Source organism: Nomascus leucogenys, chromosome 22a, assembly GCF_006542625.1.
Source record: "Nomascus leucogenys isolate Asia chromosome 22a, Asia_NLE_v1, whole genome shotgun sequence".
Classification (NCBI taxonomy): domain Eukaryota; kingdom Metazoa; phylum Chordata; class Mammalia; order Primates; family Hylobatidae; genus Nomascus; species Nomascus leucogenys.
Genome location: NC_044402.1, coordinates 96175028 through 96195790, shown reverse-complemented (window position 1 = coordinate 96195790; position 20763 = coordinate 96175028). Strand labels below are relative to the sequence as shown.

Here is a 20763-nt window from a genome sequence, read left to right as displayed (position 1 = left end):
GTATAATATACACAAAAGACTCTAAATATTGTCACTTATTATAATTACACAATTGCAGCCAACCGTGGACTAGCAGTAATAGATCTGCAGTATGTTGTTTACCTTCAAAATGGTCTTAATTGTAACTGTAATATATGAAAGCCCAAATACTTTAAGCTTTGGTTGACTTTTCATTGAGAGTATATTGTAGAACCATGAAATGTAACTGTACATTAGTTAGTTCTTTATGAAATCAGATAGGCTTAGTTAATAGCAAAATGCAAAATGTGACCTTGGAGCTTGCAAAATTTTCACATTCATGATTTGTAGAAGATACAGATTTTAAATTATATCCCATGTGATTAAGAACAATAGGATGCATTTTTATCTTCCATAATAATGTTTTCAAGAACTCTGATATATAGTGGTGATATTCTGTTTCACATTAGCCTGACATAACTTCAAGTCATTGTTTGTTGCAATAAACAAAAGGGACTAGAGGCAACCATTTGTATTAAGTTGGCATGTCAGGACTAGATTGTGGTCAGATAAGGGGAAGGATAATGCATTGTCCTAGTGTATGTCATCACTGAAATCTTGACTATGGAATTGAGCTATTAAAGTTATGCAGCAAATGAATCCTGCAAATGAATCCTATCATTCTTTTTCAAAGCTAATATAGAATTGTTGAATGTTTTGGCCTGAATATTTTGAAGCTTGTTTCTATTTTAGCAAGAAACAATTCGAGCATTTGCTTTAAAATAACAGCCTCTCAAAGAACAAAAGAGACTTGTGACACTTCATAATTGATGTGCAGTTAGATTGATCCAAAAACAAAATCCAGATCAACAGGACATGCTCTGTCATTGGGGAACTCAAGTTTCAGAGCCAGACTCTGACTGCCAGGCATCACACACTTTGGAAGGCTGAAGCTAATTAAGTGGGAACATGGCATTTATTAGGCAGAGAGATTCTAGAGAAAAGGGAGAGGGTTCTGGAAAATTATATGCATGGTGGTAGGAGAAGCTTTGGAGTGAGATGTTGAATAATGTATTATTAAAGTTGGAAGAAATAATTCTGAGTTTGGATTTTTGTTAATTCATGTGAACATTATTATAGGTATGAGTAACAAGTTCAAAGTTCAACCAGATTTGTAGTAAACTTTGGGTACACCACAAATGTTTTGGAATCTAATGTGAATTTTCTTAAACACACTTTGTTAAACTAACTCAGTGCATGACCAGCCATCTCCACTCTCTCTGTGGAACTTGCTAACACGTGGTGTTCTGGGTGTGCAGCCAGCAGCATCCCTTGCTCTGCCCTTCCACTTCGGCTTCTGTCAGATGAGCTGCATTCCTTACTCAGAGCCGGTTTGCTTGTTCTTGAACCTTTTTGAAGCCACTTGGACACGTTACTGTTATTGTGTCATCTAACTGCATGGTGTGAAAACTGATGATATATAAGCATAGAAAGAAGGAATTTTTTTCCTATGAAAACTAAGTTCATGTTTAAGAAAGACTCAATAAAGATGAAATGCTAAAATTTTAACTTTGAATAAGATGTTGATAAGAAGTGTGCACATGTACTCTAAAACCTAAAGTATAATAATAAAAAAAAAAATCAGGATGATACACTTAAATTGTATTACAAGTATCTTTGAAGAGCATTGGCCTCTTTAAAAAACAAAAACAGAACACAACAAGATAGATGATGTGTTATTGATGCTTTTGGAAAAAAAAAAAATTGTGCCTAACTGTATACTCAGAGAAAAGGCCTTGGCATCAAAATATGGGCAAATTAGTGAATGTTTATGTTTTAAATTTAAATGCATCTTTTCAAAATGATTGCCCACTTTTAATAATTTTCATTTGACCAATCTACTGCTAGTCGTGAATACATGTAGAGAACAAGCAAGTTCTACCCAATCTAAGGGATGGCAGCTGCCAAACTATATTCATGTTAATACCTCTTTACTTAGCATATCTGTGAAAAGGTAGTTAGTTTAACCTGGATTTTTATTATAAACTAGTAAAAAAAATGCAACAAGTTTAAATGTCAGTTTCTAAAATTCGTAACAATCCAATATAATGAAAAAAGAGCTGCATTTGTTTAAACTGAGTACAGGGTCTGTAGGTTTGTGTGTATGTGAACACGAAGGGAGTGGGTGCTGTTAGCAGATGCAGATATCATCATGAGTGTATTTTTTTCTAGCTGAAATATCCAAATGAAAATGAAGAAATTTTGCTGCTTAGATCTATCATTGATGTAAATCTGCCAAAATTTTTATCCCATGATTTACCACTCTTTGAGGTAAGAACATTCATTATCCCAATGTATCAAAACTCTTATAATAATGTATTTATCACATGTCTAAGGTTGTGAAGCTCCCACTATGGAAAACAATGACACAGTACAGAGAAACATAGATAATTCCATATTTTATTTGAAGTGTGTTTAGCTAGCTTTGTCACTTTGAGAACTTTCAACAACTTGGGATTTTAAAATAGTACTTTTAAGTTTGTTACTGCAGAAAATAATGAGCACATGAAAGTTACAAAATATTTGCCTATAAATTCCACTAGAATGTAGGCTCCGTAAAGAAAAATAATTGGTCTAACAAACCACTGAATCCCTAGCACATTATAGATATAGTAAATGTGTGTTCGACTAATGACTGAAGAAATAAAATAGATAAATATGCTTAATTTCCTTAAATGAGATGACTTTTATGAAATTGTTTTTTATGATAACATAAGAACTAAGCTTAATAATCTTATTATAATTTAAGATTATGAGTAATTGAGAGGTGGTATTAGAATAATGGTTAAAATTTTCATAATATCCTTTGGTGTCATTCTTTTCCTCTTCTCCATACCAGGTAGAAGAACTCAGAGGGGTAGTGAGTGCCTCCTAAATGTTAGATGTTGGACTAACTTATGCCGTCTTGGAATTCAGGCAGTTAGCTTGCAGTGTGTTACATATTTCCAGATATAGGAATCTAGTTTCATTCTTCTGCATATAGTTATCCCGTTTTCCTAGCACTGAAGATATTGTTATGTCATGCGGAAGGGGAGAAGAGATGCTGTTGCTAGTATTGTCCAGTGTCATTAGCTACCGATGGCAACCATGTCTCATCATTATGAAAAGAGCTTTACTTAGTATTTAGAGTTGACATGCAAATATATTATGGAGCAAATCAACAAGGAAAGAGTTCAGATTTTCTCCCTGAAGTTTTCCCTTAATTTGTTGAGTACTGGTGCACTGTACAGATTTTCCAGGAGTAAAAGCTATGTTTATTTTCAGAATATGGAAATATACCTCACTAGATGTATTGTCATGCAGTTGTATATTCATTCAGCAAACATTTATTAAGCAGTATTTCTCAAGTAGAGTTGAGGAGTGAAGTCCGCTTGCTTCTACGCTGCCATTTTTGAACTAGAAGTCAGGACTCCAACTTTTTAACTTAAAAATAACATGAAACTAAATGTAAAACCTCAAGCTCTAAAATTTCTAGCAGAAAACCTTTGTGACTTTGTGTTAGACAAAGATTACTTAAGTACAATACCAAAAAACACAATCCATAAAAGAATACATTGACAAAATTGAAAAAAAAAACTACTCTTTGAAAGACACGTGAGAAAATGAAAGACAAGATCAGGAAAAATATAAACATATGGCCTAAGCACAGGTAAAGAAGTTACTCGTTGGAAAATACAAATCGAGGCTGGGCGCGGTGGCTCACGCTTGTAATCCCAGCACTTTGGGAGGCCGAGGCGGGCGGATCACGAGGTCAGGAGATCGAGACCATGGTGAAACCCCGTCTCTACTAAAAAATACAAAAAAAATTAGCCGGGCGTGGTGGCGGGCGCCTGTAGTCCCAGCTACTCGGAGAGGCTGAGGCAGGAGAATGGCGTGAACCCGGGAGGCGGAGCTTGCAGTGAGCCGAGATTGCGCCACTGCACTCCAGCCTGGGCGACAGAGCGAGACTCCGTCTCAAAAAAAAAAAGAAAATACAAATCGAAACCATAACAAAATATCACTGCACAGCATGGCTAAAATTTAAAAGATGGATCATACCTAATGTGGAACTTTTATACATGGCTAGAGGAACACGACATAGTACAACCACTTTAGAAAACGGTTAAGCAGTTTCTTAAAATGTTCAACACCTATCCACCATATTCAGGTATTCCATGTCTCAGTATTCACCCAAGGGAAATGAAAGCATTTGTTCATACAAATTCACACACAAATGTTTGTAGTCACTTTATTTGTAGTAGCCTAAAACTGGAACAATGAAAATGCACATCAATAGGTGAATAGATTTAAAAACTGTAGCACTTTGTTACAGTGGAATATTACTCAGCAAAAAAAAAGAATAAACTATTGATACCTGCTGTGACATGTATGAATCTCAAAACATTTATGCCATGTGAAAGAAGCCAGAGGGAAAAAGTAGTATGCATATGGTCTAATTTTATTTATATTAAAGTCTAGACAATGCAAATAAAAATAGTAACCAAAAACAGATCAGTGGCAATCGGGGGTTGGAGGTAGGAGGCAGCAAGGAGAGGAGGGAAGGAGGATTACAAAAGGTTACAGGAAACTTTTTGAGAGTGATGGATATGTTAATTATCTTGGTTATTTTGACGGTTTTACTTATGAAATTTTATACTGTAAAATATTGCCACCTATAGTCCCAGCTACCCAGGAGGCTGATGTGGGGGATGGCTTGAGCCTGGGAGGTGGAGGCTGCAGTGAGCCATGATCGTGCCACTGCACTCCAGCCTGGGCAACAGAGCCAGACCCTGTCTCAAACAAACCAAAACAAAAACTGTTTGCAAAACGAACATCGTAAGAATCACAATTTAAAAATTAAAAAAAAGAAAAAAATACATGTTTGTGTATGTGAACTATTCCTCTATAAAGCTGCTAAAAATATTATTGAACTATTATTATCTAATGGCCCTATTTCCATCAATAGAAAATATGTGTATTTAATATAAATATATAAAATGTAAGTCCTTCAAATCATCTATCATCAGGGAATTACTTCGGATTTGTTTCCTGGGGTAAAATTACCAAAACCAGATTACAATGATTTGCTGGCAGCTATCAAAGACAATTGTGCCTCCATGAATTTGCAAATGACCGCATTCTTTTCTGAGAAGATTCTTCAAGTATATGAAATGATGATTGTGCGTCATGGTTTTATGATTGTTGGAGAACCATTTGGAGGAAAAACTAGTGCATATCGTGTCTTAGCTGGAGCACTAAATGATATATGTGAAAAGGTAAGTATATTATTAATGCATTAATTTATTTATAATTGACTTTGTGCAAGGTAGAATGTACCATTATTTTAAAAGATGCTTTCAATGTGGCAACTTAAAATCATGAGAAAAATGAGTCAAAGAGAAAATAAAGTTTTAGAAAAGTAAAATGAAGCAAATAGGAAGTTCAGCATATAAAGGGTATGCCACAAACTTGCTTTCAAGCTTTTATTTCTTTTTTAAAAAAATTATTAAAGTAATACATGTCTCTTGTAGAAAAAAGTCTGAAAACAGAAAAATCTGAAGGTTTTCCTATAATACTTTCAGAGGAGTCTTCTTTATTTTCTAGATAGATTTGTAATGCAAGCTTCTGTTATTGGCTGCTAGTGGTATTGAACTGAAATGTGTGTGTGCATATGTGCACACATATATAATGACACATTCAGAATTCTTATACACATCACATTTTGATTGACTTTGAAATGCTGAAGGAGTGGGGCTGTTTTAAATACTTCAACTAATATTGCATTTTTATTTACCCCTCCTTATAGATATTTCAAATAGTTTTCACTTTATAAATTTCAGTGTTCATATCCTGTATGAGGTTTGTGATGATTATATCTTTACTTGAAGAGTCTCCCCTTCAATCAATATGAAATTACCTACTTTTCTGTTATTTATTGTGATCTACTTTGTCTAATTTCAATATTGCTACCCCTACTTTCTCCCTATATGTATATTTGCCCATGTCATTAATTATGTCCTTGGGTGTGACTGTGATTTACTTTCTATAGAGAATAAATAGCTTGACTTTTGTTTTCTACAGGTCAGTGGTCTTTATCGTTTCAAAGATAAGTTTAAAATCATTTGTATTTATTATACAAACTGGTATGCTACCTATTCCAGCCATCTGTTTCTTCTGCTTTTATACTTCATGCTATTTTGTTTCTTTACTTCCCTTCTCTTTTTTCTTCCATTTTTCCACTTCTTGTCTTCTGCATTCTTTATCTTATTTATGGCTCATTTGTATTTTTCCTGTTTTGTTATTTTATTGTTGTAGGAACTGATCTTTTATATATATACATATATAAAATAAAGTCTCCAAAAGAACCCAACAGGTCACTGCTCAAAGAGTAGAAGGAGATGAAGATATGAGCATGTATTTTGGTCCACTTGTAAAGTCTAAATGGCTCATTACCAGGGAATTCTAAGGGTGACGTTGTGATTATGTCATAGGGCAGTCTTCCTTAGCCAACCAAGCTATAGCTTCACACTAGCCTTGCTGCATTTAGGATAAAAACTTTTCTTTGGTGACAGCAACTTTGTTCTGATTAAGAAGATAATAGAGATTTCTTATACTTCTTAATTTAGGAAGATACATTGTTATCGCCTTCCTGGGCACACAAAAGAAAGCAAAGATATTGAGCTTGTTTTATTGTTTAAGATTACTATTCTGGGCCGGGCGCAGTGGCTCACGCCTGTAATCCCAGCATTTTGGGAGGCTGAGGTGGGCGGATCACAAGGTCAGGAGATTGAGACCATCCTGGCTAACATGGTGAAACCCTTTCTCTACTAAAAATACAAAAATTAGCCAGGCGTGGTGGCGGGCACCTGTAGTCCCAGCTTCTCGGGAAGCTGAGGCAGGAGAATGTCGTGAACCCGGAAGGCGGATCTTGCAGTGAGCCGAGATCGCACCACTGCACTCTAGCCTGGGCGACAGAGCAAGAAGATTACTATTCTGCTGGGAGTGGTGGCTCATTCCTGTAATTTTGGCCCTTTGGGAGGCCAAGGCAGGCGGATCACTTGAGTTCAGGAGTCCTAGACCAGCCTGGATAACATGGTGAAACCCTGTTTCTACTTTTAAAAAAACACAAAAAATTAGCTGGGCGTGGTGGCATGTGCCATGTGTAGTCCCAGCTACTCAGGAGGCTGAGGTGAGAGGACCACTTGAGCCCAGGAGGCTGCAGTGAGCCATGATTGCGCCACTGCACTCCAGCCTGGGCGACAGAGTGAGAGCCTGTCTCAAAAGAAAAAAAAAGGTTAATATTCTGACTTTTTTTTTTTTTTTTTTTTTTTCAGTTTGATAGTTTGTGTCCCAAGCTTGGGAGTGCCAGGCAGAAGGCAATGTTAGAAAGAGTTGAACTTGTTATGTTTTTATATATAAAAAATAAATGATTGCCAATAGGTGGAGCACAGAGGATTTTTAGGGGAGTGAAAGTGTTCTGTATGGTACTATAATGGGGGATAATGGTACTATCACACTTGGCAAAACCCATATAATTATGCAACACAAAGAGTGAACCCTTAGTGTAAACTGTGGACTTTAGTTAATAGTAATGCATTAATATGAATTCATTAGCCATAACAATGTACCACACCAATTCAAGATGTTCATAATAAGGAAAACCGTTGTGTGGGTAGTGGAGAGAGTATCTGGAATCTTTGTACTTTCTGCTCAATTCTTCTGTAAACATTTTTTTAAAAAGCCAGTTAATTAAAAAAAAGATTATGTCCAAAGGGCATTAATATCTCTTGTAATGCCATAGACCAGCTTTCAGGGTTTGGGGTAAAATTGATAATTTACCAACATTAACTTTTTCACTCCACAGGAAATAGACATTTCTCTATATTTAGATCTTTTAATTTTCTCTCAGAGGTTGTTTTGTAGCAGGGGTCAGCAAATTACAGTACATGGGCCAAATTCAGCCCCAAGCCTTTTTTCGTAATGCCAGTAAACTTAGAATAGTGTTAACATTTTAAACATTTGTTAATTAAAAAAAGAAAACATAGAAGAATATGTGGCAGATCATATGAAACTTGCAAAGCCTATAATATTTACCATCTTATCCTTTACAGAAGAATTCGCCAACCCACTTCGTAGTTTAAGATATGTAGATCTTGCACAACATTTGCTAATTTCTTCCTAAGTATTTTGTGAGCTTTTAAATACTATTGTGAATTTATTTTATTTTATTTTTCAATCGTTCATTAGCATTGTGTATAGATAATATAATTGATTTTATATATTGACCTTGTATGCTGGAAGCTTGTCAAATTCACTACTTACTTCTAATACTTTCTTTGTAGATTCCTTAGGATTTTCTATATGCACAATAATGTTTTCTATGAATAAAGACAGTATTCTTTGCATAAATAAATGTTTTTTTTTCATTAAGGGGCTAATGGAAGAAAACAAAGTTCAAATAACTGTTTTAAATCCTAAGTCTGTCACCATGGGCCAACTGTACGGACAGTTTGATTTAGTGTCCCATGAATGGTCCGATGGGGTCCTTGCTGTCAGTTTTAGAGCATTTGCCTCTTCAGTGGTAAGTTCTAACACTTTCACATGCATATCTTAAAAGGTTAAGGTATTTATTTCTGACCAATTTATGTTTTCAAACAAACTAATTGTATCTATAGATTAAGATATTTATTTAAAACACAGTACTGGATCTTCTGGCAGTATTTCCGTGAAGAAAAATGTCAGCACCTACAAAAATGCCAGAGACCAAGCTCCTTTAGCCTGGAGGAATACAGAAGAGAGGGTAGGAAAAAAAAAGGACAGGGCAAAGTATTCTGGTTATTTTCTCCGAAGTGAGATGAACTAGAAATGAGAACATCTGAATGGCATGAATCCTTTTGCCTCTTCAGTAATGTTCTTCCTCCACCCACTCTTTGGGCTGCTGCTATTGTCATGCCCGCTAATTGTTAGATATACGCCAATGCTTACAGAAGAAATTGCACACCTTTGCACAATGATGTCTTAAAGTTCCCATACTTTTCCTTTAGCATATTAGGAAGAGAATGACTGCCTTGTGGAAAGCAGAGGAGGTAAGTGGTGTGCCAGCTGCTACTGGCTGTGAATGGAGAGTGGGCACTTACCTACTCCTGGCTTATTCTGCTGCCCACTCTCATGAAAAGAATCCACAGACCAATACATGTTAACTTGGTTGCCATATTTTAGCAGGTTCTGCAGAGAAGGTGATTATATGGGAGACAGCTTGCTAAAGCTGGTAGTATAGGAAAAGGGGCCTAGGCTCAGGACATTTAATTTGTTTATCAAATCATTCTTTTTATGAGTGTTTTCTTTCTTCTGACTACCATACATTCTAAACTTGATGCTGTCTACCCACTTAAGGACCTAGCAGAGCATGACTCATGAGTCAGGTAATAATGGATAAAACGTGAAATCTCAGCTCTGCTCTTATTGCTGGAAAGACCTTAGGCAATGAGTGACATAAAGACTGACTCTCATGGGGCAGAGATCTTGCCCAAAGTCAAGTGTTATAGTAATTTCAAGGATAAAAGAAATTGTGGGCACAGGTGAAGCAGACAGAGGTCTGGAACCCTTGATGTGGCTTCTTAGGTCGTCTCTTGCCACAGTGGAGGCACTCTGGCTCAGAATAATAAATGAAGTCACTAGATAATATGTACAATTATATTATTTACACAGAAATAATCATGACATACCTCTATTTTATGCTTACAGCTTACATTACATTTTTCAGGAAGCTGTGTCCCACAAATACTGAGTCTCAGGGAGTTTAAGTAGTTCACCTGAAGTCCACAGCTCATAAGTAGTAGAGTCAAATGAGGTCCTTGAGACTGTGAAGCCCAAGGTCTCACCATTGCACGGTAGTGTTTCCCAAAGTGATGCATAACAAACATGGGAAGCCCACAGCAGAAGAGGAAGTTGATCTCAAGATGATCACCGAGCTGTGGCTCTTCGTTGCTTCCTGAACACAGCTAGAACTGGCCTCTGAGTGTGGTTGTGGGGTGGCTTGAGCCTGAGACCCATTGTCTTATAGATTAATGCAGTTGGCTGCAAGGACTGAGAACGTGCTAATAAGGATTCAAATCCTTCACCACTTCAACTTGAACTCATATTTGCTGAAGGAAAAGCAAGTGATCATTGGTGTATAAAAAAAGGTTGAATTATAAGGATTTGAAAAGGAGAATCAGTCTTTGTACACTCTGGCTAATACCTGGCTACTTTTTCATATCTGTTGAGCATTTACTATATTCTGGACAATATATATATATTTTCATATTTATTATTATCATTGTGGGACTATGAATGTTATATTGGTTGTAATTTTCTATACCATCAGGAAAGAGTTCAGCCCAAGTGGATGTGTATACGTGTATGCATGTGTGTAAATTCATTCAGTGAAGGGGATAAGAAATTTGGTTTAGCACACAAGGGTAATTAATTTGCATAAACATGATGCTATATAGAGTCAGATAATCTGCATAATTTTGTTTTTCCTAGAAAGTATATATTTTTTTACTTATATTACTTTCTAAAACATGTTAATATATTTGAGTTCAGAAACATTGATCAAGGGCCCATGTCTGTAATCCCAGCACTTTGGGGGGCAAGGCAGGTGAATCTTGAGCTCAAGAGTTCAAGACCAGCCTGGGCAACATAGTGAAACCCCATCTGTACCACAAGAAATACAAAATTTAGCTGGGTGTGGTGGTGTGCACTCATGGTCCTGGCTATTTGGGAACTGAGGCGGAAGGATTGGTTGAGCCTGGGAGTCAAAGACTGCAATGAGCCATGATCACCCCACTCTGCCCTCCAGCCTGGACAATAGAGTGAGACCCTGAAAAAAAGAAAAGAAAGAAAAAGAAAGAAAGGAAGGAAGGATGGAAGGGAGGGAGGGAGGAAAGAAAGAAGGAAGGAAGGAAGCAAGGGAGAAAGAATCTTAACATATGTCTGTCTTGTCCATGGCATATGTAGTATAGGCTTCTTTAGTGATACATATTATATACATCTGTGCACACACACACACACACACACACACGTAGTAATCTTTATTCAAAAACTGTCTTGACATTTTCATGACTAAATTAATCCTAGTACTTATATTTTAAAATTTTGAAATAATATTATTGAACTGTTTCCTTATATTATCATCATTACGTTTTTGCCCTGTGTTCACATATGCATGAAACAGACTCCAGATAGGAAATGGTTAATTTTTGATGGCCCAGTAGATGCAGTGTGGATTGAGAATATGAACACTGTGCTGGATGACAACAAGAAGCTATGTCTGATGAGTGGGGAGATTATTCAGATGCCACCACAAATGAATCTAATTTTTGAGCCAATGGATTTAGAAGTTGCTTCCCCTGCCACTGTAAGTTCTCCATTTTGACATCTTTTTATAAATTTTAAAATGTTATGAATGCATGTATTTGCTTAGTACCTTTGACTTTAAACAAAAAATATTAGCAGAATTTCTTTTAAGAGCAATCTGTGATTCTCAAAGTACGGACATATCTGTTGACATACCTTGACAAATTTAGTGGTCAGGATGTTTTCCTCTTGGTTTAGGACTATTTGGTAAAGTCAGACACAAAAATCGACATCATGAAATTATATAATATTAAGCTTCCCCCCCACCCCGCCAAGACTTTGCTGAAGATTATAAGAAACAGAGGTGCCAAATCATATTTATTTTATAAGCATTATTACCTTGATGGTAACCAATTATGGCTTTCCAGGTTTCCAGATGTGGCATGATTTACATGGAGCCTCACATGTTAGGCTGGAGACCACTGATGTTGTCCTGGGTGAATCTGTTACCTGCATCAGTCAGTGTTATTCAAAAGGAATTTATAATGGGCTTATTTGACAGAATGGTCCCTGTTTCGGTTGAATTTATTAGAAAGCATACAAAGGTAAGGCAAATGAGAATTTTAAGATTAAAAAATAAATGGAAAACTCAAATTAGACTTACATATCAATTTTAATATCTGTTTTTATTATCAGCTAAGAGATACTAAATCAAAACCTTTTTCTGATTAAATTAAAAATTTAAATTAGAATTCATACAATTCACTAAAAATATTTCAAATGAGGTATATTGGTGCTACTCTTTTCTCTCTTAAAAAAAAGAGAACTCAAGTCCCACATAACCATGTCAAAATGTTATTTCTTTTTTCTGATGGGCTATTGCATTTTAAATAATTTCCATTATTACAATATTATTTATTATCCAAAGTTCCTAAAATAAGCCAGTCAGTCCATGGTAGAAGGAGTGGAAAGAGGTCCCAAAGTAGGCAAATTCATTTTTCTTTCTTTCTTTCTTTCAGTACAAACTGGGGAGGGGAAGAGGAGGGAGGGGAGATGGTGGGAGGAAGGGGGGATGGTGGGAGGGAGGAAAATGACAAGGAAATGGGAATCTCCTGCCTCTGAGAGTTGATGAGCTTCAGCAAGGCTCTTAAACTCTCTCCAGCTGGAAATGACAGAGCAAGAATGTTTAATTTCTGCTTTGGGAGATGCTGACCAAAGGTCCTTTAGAATGACTTTGGCCCTGGAGCAAATGTAGGGAAATAGGGTGAATAGTTCTCTTGATGTTGAAGATATAACAAAAAATCTTGAGGCAGAAGTTTAGCTCAAGGTACAGATTTGGAAAATGGACTTTAAAACCATGTTAATGTAGATTACCTAAAGAAAAAATCCAGAGAAAAAAGAAGAGAGCAAGGGATGGAATCACAGGTACATGAGTGACTTAGACAAAAGAGAGGAAAGAGGGAAGAACATCTGAAGGAAGTGACGTGTCTTCCACCCTGCTCTTTCAAGAAGTTTGGCTGTAACTGAAATACGTTGTAGATATGAAGTAATCATGTTTCAAAAACAGTTAACATGTATGAACTGAGGTCATAATAAAATAAGCTTCAGGGCCTTTATGGGTTTTTTTTCTAGCATCGTCAGAGAATTTAGATAATACAAATAATAAATGAATTTTCTATATAACTGAAATATCCTTTCTGTAGGAAAGCATGAAACTTACAATGCAAGCTTTTTAAAATGTGCTGTGCACTTCTGTTATCTCTTGAAGAAATTATGAATGCCTGTTATTTACTATGTAGTAATAAGTATCTGTTTTATTTGTAATGATAACTATTTGTATTTTAGTGTTGCATCAGTAATACTTAGTCCCACACTTAGAAACTCAGCTGTCATTTCTGATGTTTCTACTGGGGTGGCAACTGAACATGAAGTCACCTGCCTCTAATCTTCAGGGAATCTGTTTCAGAGAGTTGATTTTTACTTGTTAATCACCAAACAATGTGACTTTGGCAATTGGAAAAGAGCTGTGTGGGGAGAAGACAAACGCCTATGAGAACTTGCTATATGCTGCATGGTTCTAGGAGCATTACACGTTATTTCATTTATTTTATAAACTATCATGGTGACAAACAAAAGAGTAAAGTGCACGACAAGTTCAGCACTCCAGCAAGGTTTTTGAGGGCTCCAAGACTTGGAATTGTATTTCATGGTGATGAGTTTACTATGAGTATTGCTGTGGCTTATACATATGCTCTAAGATGGATTTTACTTATTAAGCATTTTAGATATACAAATTAACTGCCTTCTCTGAAATTTTTTTAGTGTTTTTATTTGTAAAATTAGTATACCATGGAATCCATATCTTAAATTAACTATACATGTAACAGCAATTTTTTAAAATTTGAGAATCGATATGAAAGGTTAAAGAGTACACACTACCTAAATGTAACATCCAGTTCTCCCAAGTCAATTGTAATAATAGTACCCACTCATAGATAGTATGAATTTAAAATTATTACTACCTGTTAAAATTAAATGAGCTTAATAAATATTAGCTGAGGCTATTTTAGCTAGTACCTAGTTTAAATTGTTTAGTCATTTTTCTTACTGACTTCAGGAATTATCTCCTACTTCTGATACAAACTTGGTCCGATCCTTAATGAATCTAATAGACTGTTTTATGGATGATTTTGCTGATGAAGTCAAACTAAAGGAGAGAAATGATCGAGAAACTTACTCATTGCTTGAGGTAAGGTCCATTGCCTTCTGCATCCTGCTACAGAAAGACAGGTATCTACTGCTTTCCCCTAAGCTTCCTAATTTATGAAACTCATTTTGCCCCTGAAGTTGGAGACTGGTCAACGGGCAGTAGCTGAAGAGTGAGCAAAGAGCCAGGCTCCAAATTCTGAGTGCTGGTGGGGAAGCTTCTTGACTGGCAGTCATGATGCATCATGAGGTTTGGGCGGAGCCCAGTGATCACCTCAGATCTGCTACTGAAATCTCAGGTCGTTTGACCAGCCTTAGAAATGATCCATTCCCAAAATGTCAGTGACCATTTTGGCAACGAGATTTACCTCCTTTCCAAACTATAATAATTTATTGCTTTTTTTCCCTTGATTTTTCTTCCTTTTTTCATGAGATATAAATTATTTGTGTGTGTGTGTGTATGTGTGTGTGTGTGTGTGTATGTGTGTGTATAAATATATATTTGGGTTACGGAAAGCAAGAAAATAGGTAACCAATAAACCAGTTTTTAAAATGGGAATATCAGTAGACTTTGGATTTTTTAATGAAAATATTACTGCATTACTCGTGGTAGCACTTCTACTGTGGTCAATATGGTACTTGCTTAACTTATATGTTTTAAAAGAAATTAATTTTTAATTTAGTGTTAAATGGTTTCTGGAGAGAAAGTCTGTGAGTAAACTAGAAGTAGGTGAATAGGGTTGAAATAGAGTCCAGAACTTTCATGAGCGTAGTCCAGAATCTCTTGGCTTTGTACTTAATAAAAGACCTTGTTTTAAACAAGCAAACAGCCTTCCTACCTTATTGGTAGGTCTTGTCTTCTACCCTGTGTCCTCTTTTTGAGTCTGGAAAGAAGAAAGCTAGTATCTTTTGCTTGCAGAATTGCAATTCTAGTTTACACACTTAATGCTCAGGTATTACAAATAAAATAATTTAAATTTGTTCTTCTTAAAGTAAACCCACCATATCAAAATTTAAATAGAAAATAGATATGTAGGTTATTTGCCTTATTAAAGTGTGCCTTAATACCTTAATAATAAGTTATTTCTATGTTCCTTTTAATATCAAGCTGCTGTCATATGTTGAAAATATGAGATTTACTAGATTAATCATTCTGAAGTTTCACTATGGCCAGAATGTATACTTTGTTTTGTATTATCTTCTCTAAGATTTTATAAGACATGCGATTTTATTTTTAAAAACCCTTATGATTACAAAATCCTGAGATGACCTACTAATATATTTGAGCTTATGTGTTTCCTTTCAGAGATACTAATCTGGCTGATCTGATATGTAAGCTTCAAGGACAGATTAAAATTATTCTTTAATTATTCTTAATCTTCTCATCTTTCCAATGCAGGGCATTTTTCTGTTTTCATTGATCTGGTCCGTTGGTGCTTCTTGTACAGATGATGATCGGTTGAAATTTAATAAGATTCTTCGAGAACTAATGGAAGGTCCAATTTCAGATCAAACTCGAAATACATTTAAATTACAGAGTGGTACTGAGCAAACATCCTCAAAGGCACTAACTGTCCCATTTCCTGAAAAAGGAACAATTTATGATTATCAATTTGTCACTGAGGTAAGAGTTCTGAAGCAAGATTTGCAGCTGCCAGCCTGGCAGAGTCCCCTCTCTGACACATAGCATATAATGGCCCTGTGGCCACCTTCATCATCACTATTTACCTTAAGAGACAGCATAGAATAGAGGAAGATGCACTGGCTTGAAGTCAGACAGCTCTAGGTTTGAGTCCTAGTAAAGTCACTTGCTTTCTGTATAGCCATGGACTAGTTGATTTCTCTGAACATAGTTTTTTCCAATGATACTATGAGATAATAATATCTAATGGACCAGTTGCACTCATTAAATAGAATCACACCAGGCACATACTGTTTAAGGACAGCTGTTAGAAGTTCATGGTGCATGTTAGTATACTAGGCACTAAGAAGTCCTGTAGGAATCCAGCTGGTATAATCTTAATTCAGTGCTTCCCAAACGGATTCGAAAATAAAACTTGGGTGGTAGTGGTTTTTGTATAACACCTCCCACAAGTATTGTACTGAGGACCAAGTTTAGGAATATATATTATTTAAATATATACAGATTTAAGTACAATTGGGATCATACCACATTCCCAATGGGCAGCTTTATATCCTTCTTGTTTTCTTAATAGAACAGCTTTCCCTTTCACTAACGTTTCTTCAGTAAACTTGCTTTCTAAAGTCAATTCCTACCCTTGGACATTGGACTGTTTTTGTTGTTTTTTAGATTCTCACTTTTATAAGTACTACTTTGGTAAATATTCTTAGATACAAGTCATCGGGTACATATCTGATTATATCCTTAAGATAAATTTCTAGAAAAGGCATTACTGTATTGCTTTTTGAATTTTTATGGTTCTTGCAATGTATTGCTATGTCACCCCAAAAGGCGCGACTGTGCCCAACACAGATATTTTTACTTTATTTAATTTCAAATTACTGATAATACCCTGCATTTTCAGGGTAGTTTACAGTTTATTAAGCCTTCTGCAGTTATTTCCATTTGATTTTTCAACACCTTGGTGAAGTGGGAAGGATCAGATTATTTTGCAAGTTTTGCCATTGAGGAAATGGGGCTCAGAGATTTAATGTGATTGTCCCAGGATCACACAACCTCTAAATAACAGTACATTTCAGCGTTTCTGATTTTTTTTTTTGGGGGGTGGGCGGGGAACTGAGTCTCGCTCTGTTGCCCAGGTTGGAGTGCAGTGGCACGATCTTGGCTCACTGCAAGCTCCGCCTCCCGGGTTCACGCCATTCTCCTGCCTCAGCCTCCCAAGTAGCTGGGACTGCAGGCGCCTGCCACCACGCCCAGCTAATTTTTTGTATTTTTAGTAGAGACGGGTTTTCACCGTGTTAGCCAGGATGGTCTCGATCTCCTGACCTTGTGATCGGCCCACTTCGGCCTCCCAAGGTGCTGGGATTACAGGCATGAGCCACCGCACCTGGCCAGGTTTTCTGATTCTTAATGGTTCCTTTCCTATACGGTATCAAAAGACACATGTTTGAAAAGATTATCAAGAATTTGGGAAAGGCATTATTTTCTTCATTGGTTCTAGAAATATTTCTTTATAATACAATTTTCAGACTGATGTGAATTTAACACCCCGAAAAAAAAAATTCTCTGCTGTACGCACAGCCTTGTACCTGAAGATACAAGAATGAATAAAGCACAGTGCTACCCTCAGTGAGTTCATAACCTCTTCAGATGACAGTCATGTGCCATTCTAGCCCAAGGAGTGCCATGCATCAAAGCTCGGGCCCAGGGAAGCGGGGGGAGACCAGCAGGTGCATCAGTGAGGCCTGGTTGTGAAGGAAGGTTGGGTCCGAATTTTGATGTACTTTGAATGACCAAGAATTTAGATTTTATTCTGCAAGAAGGGTGGTGGTGTTTTTCTAAGAAGACAGAGTTATCATGATATTCTTGAATGTTTTTGTTATAAACACTGTCATAGCAAATTAAAATTTTAGTTCTGAAGCTAATTGGATGCAAAGATGTGGCACAATGTTAACTCATAATAATAATCTCATATTAAGAAATCTTGCCTGTTCTAGAGATCTGTTACACAGCAGTGTGAACATAGTTAACACTACTGAACTGTACACCTAAAAATTGTTAAGGGTAAATTTTATATATTTTTTCTATACGTTTTTTAAAAAGAAATTTTGCCTGCAATGATAAGCTAATGTTATAAATACTGTTATAAAAGTCAAGCAATATGCAGCTTATCTTGTAGGGAGAAAAAATTCTATACTGGTTAACATTTATTGAGTAAAGTTCTTTACTCTTTAGCCCATTGGTTAGTTTAATTTTCTCAATGCCATTAAATAATCTAACATTTGGCCACAATAATTGATTATTAGGTTGGCATAAGCAGTGATTTCAGAGCGTCAAAAAACCACAGTATTGCCATTTCATTTGTATTCATGTAAAAGCTAGTTTCTCCTTAATTTACACGTACAATTTAACCTTCAAACTGAGTGTTAAGTGTCTTAAAGGATAAAACAAATGTATACATATCAGGTTTGTTGGTCTTAGTCTTTTCTACAATGGCACAGGAGTATAGAGCTTTTTAAAGTATTTTTTAACATTCATTACTTGGTTGTTTATTATAAACAGGGAATAGGAAAATGGGAACCATGGATAAAGAAATTGAAAGAAGCTCCTCCAATTCCTAAAGATGTAATGTTTAATGAAATCATTGTGCCAACTCTGGACACAATTCGATACTCTGCATTAATGGAATTGCTGACCACCCATCAAAAGCCTTCAATGTTTGTAGGACCAACAGGAACTGGGAAAAGTGTTTACATTATGGTAAGTACTGCAGAAATCTACGTATTAAACTGTGCGTAATCTTCCTAAGAATGTTAGTTTTTGAAATAGCAGGCAAATAATTTTTTAAAAATACTCAAGTACTTTGATGTTTGAACTGCAGATAATTTTTGAAAAATTGCCTGCTTATTTTTGTTTGTTTTAGCCAAAAGGCCAAGAAGTAATAATTGTGTATTTATTTTCGAAAGTTGATTAATCATATGATGCCATTTTATACCATTAAATTGTTGTCCCATTTATTTTGATATTTTAATAAGAATTGCTTGTTCCACATGAGAATTTCTTGAAAAGTGTGTTTTAGTTACACTTGATATTTTCTAAGTTATTTTATATCTGAAGGATTATTATGTAGTAACAAGACTGATTTTCCTTAATGATGTCTGGAATTGGCTGTTAGTTAAGATAATGCTAGATGCTGTAATAGAAAATGCTGCAGTCTCAGTAGCTTTATGCAGCCTGTGGAGGAGAATGAAGATACTTTTGAGGGCCCCTCTTCGATTGTAGGTTCCAGTTAATTCACATTCTCCCACAGTACCTGTTTCTAGTTCTTTATTGACTTTAACATTACATCTTACAATCTTTCTGAAATGTATTTGGCAATATAGTTACATAGCCATCCTAGTATTTATTGAATAATCTCTTTCACAAAAGATTGGAATGACATCTCTCATAAACTAAATGCTTGCATGTATGGGAGTATCCAAGAGGAGGCAGAGATACATTTTCACTGAGAATTTAAATCAAGGAGTGTTTTTGGTCTGGATAAAAAAAAAAAAAACTAAAAGCATACAGAAAGCTGAGAGATTTCTCTAAGATATCACCATGGGTCAGGGAATGGAGACTTAACATGATTGAAGGCAGTGGTTAGAGGAAAATGCAAGCCTTTTGTCATTTATACCTTCATCAATTTCGGCCTGGGCAATAAAGTGCCTAGGCATAAAAACATTACTTTTCACAAACTTTGGAACTTACTTTTGTAATCTGCTTTTAAAACTAATATTGTAAATATTTTTCAATTTCATTATTCTTCTACAAATCTACTCTTGTAGATTTAAGGGTATTGTAGTATTTGATTCTATAATTTTATGATAATTGATTCAAATCCCTAATTTTTCTAACATTTTGCTTTAGAAATAAGATTGCAGGCTGGGCGCAATGGCTCACGCCTGTAATCCCAGCACTTTGGGAGGCCAAGGCGGGGGGATCAGTAGGAGATCAAGACCATCCTGGCTAACACGGTGAAACCCTGTGTCTATTAAAAATACAAAAACAAGCAAACAAAAAATGTAGCCGGGCGTGGTGGCGGGTGCCTGTAGTCCCAACTACTCGGGTGGCTGAGGCAGGAGAATCGCTTGAACCCGGAAGGTGGAGCTTGCAGTGAGCCGAGATCGTGCCACTGCACGCCAGCCTGGGCGACAGAGTGAGACTCCGTCTCAAAAAAAAAAATTAAAAAAAAAAGAAAGAAGATTGCAATGGACGTTTTTATAGCCAAGTCTTTGTTCTTATCTTTGCTTGTTTAGGAAAATATCCTAAGATTCCTGGACATGGAATTGTTGATTTTTTTGATGAATATTAAGTTGCTCCTCATAGAGGTTATTGTCCGCCATGCCCTTCGGGGGGATTTCATTGCCCCAATTAAGAGTTAGTTGTATTGTAAATAATACAAATACAGGGCTAACATCTCCGAAGTTTATTCTTCTGTGAAAGAAAATATTATTTTAAAACAATGTTACATAATTTTAATTTCTGTAATTTCATTAAGAATTTATTTATATAAACTGCTTAATAAAATTTTGTACATATATTTCATCTGGTTGAAAGAATTAAATGTAAAATTTACAATTTAAAGTGATTTTTCCCTTCAAATTATTGTACGTCTATTTATATTTTAAATAAATGATGAAAAAAAGTATTATTCTATTTAAAGATTACCTAAAAACATAAGTTAAAACAATACAACAAAAACAAATTAACTGAAGACACTGGCTGACAGAAAATCTGTTGAGGGAGTTTTAATATCTTGATAGTGGTAGGAAGGAGTCTATAATTTCATACAATTTACTTTGTTGAGAACTTAGATTAAAATAATTGTTAACAAATACAATATTTAATATTCATTATGGTTATTTCTCATTTAAAGATTAGCTCTATTGGCAAATGAGTATTTTCCCTTTCACATAAATACACAGCTTTTATAGAATAATTTTAATCAACACATATAATTTGATCATTAAATTGAATAAACAAACAAGTAGTTTTTATAAGTATGTACTTAATTTTGAGTGTTAAATGTAAACATC

General features: G+C 35.6%; 1 protein-coding gene across 1 annotated transcript in view; it reads left to right on the top strand.

Moving 5' to 3' along the window:
* DNAH7 (dynein axonemal heavy chain 7) overlaps window positions 1–20763 on the top strand; it is a 332081-nt gene that overhangs the window by 173135 nt on the left and 138183 nt on the right. The window contains exons 29-36 of the mRNA XM_030802541.1: window positions 2191–2289; window positions 5025–5273; window positions 8429–8578; window positions 11216–11398; window positions 11766–11942; window positions 13955–14086; window positions 15443–15667; window positions 18248–18445. Coding sequence (XP_030658401.1) covers window positions 2191–2289; window positions 5025–5273; window positions 8429–8578; window positions 11216–11398; window positions 11766–11942; window positions 13955–14086; window positions 15443–15667; window positions 18248–18445 — 1413 coding nt within the window. The remainder of the gene's footprint in view (window positions 1–2190; window positions 2290–5024; window positions 5274–8428; window positions 8579–11215; window positions 11399–11765; window positions 11943–13954; window positions 14087–15442; window positions 15668–18247; window positions 18446–20763) is intronic.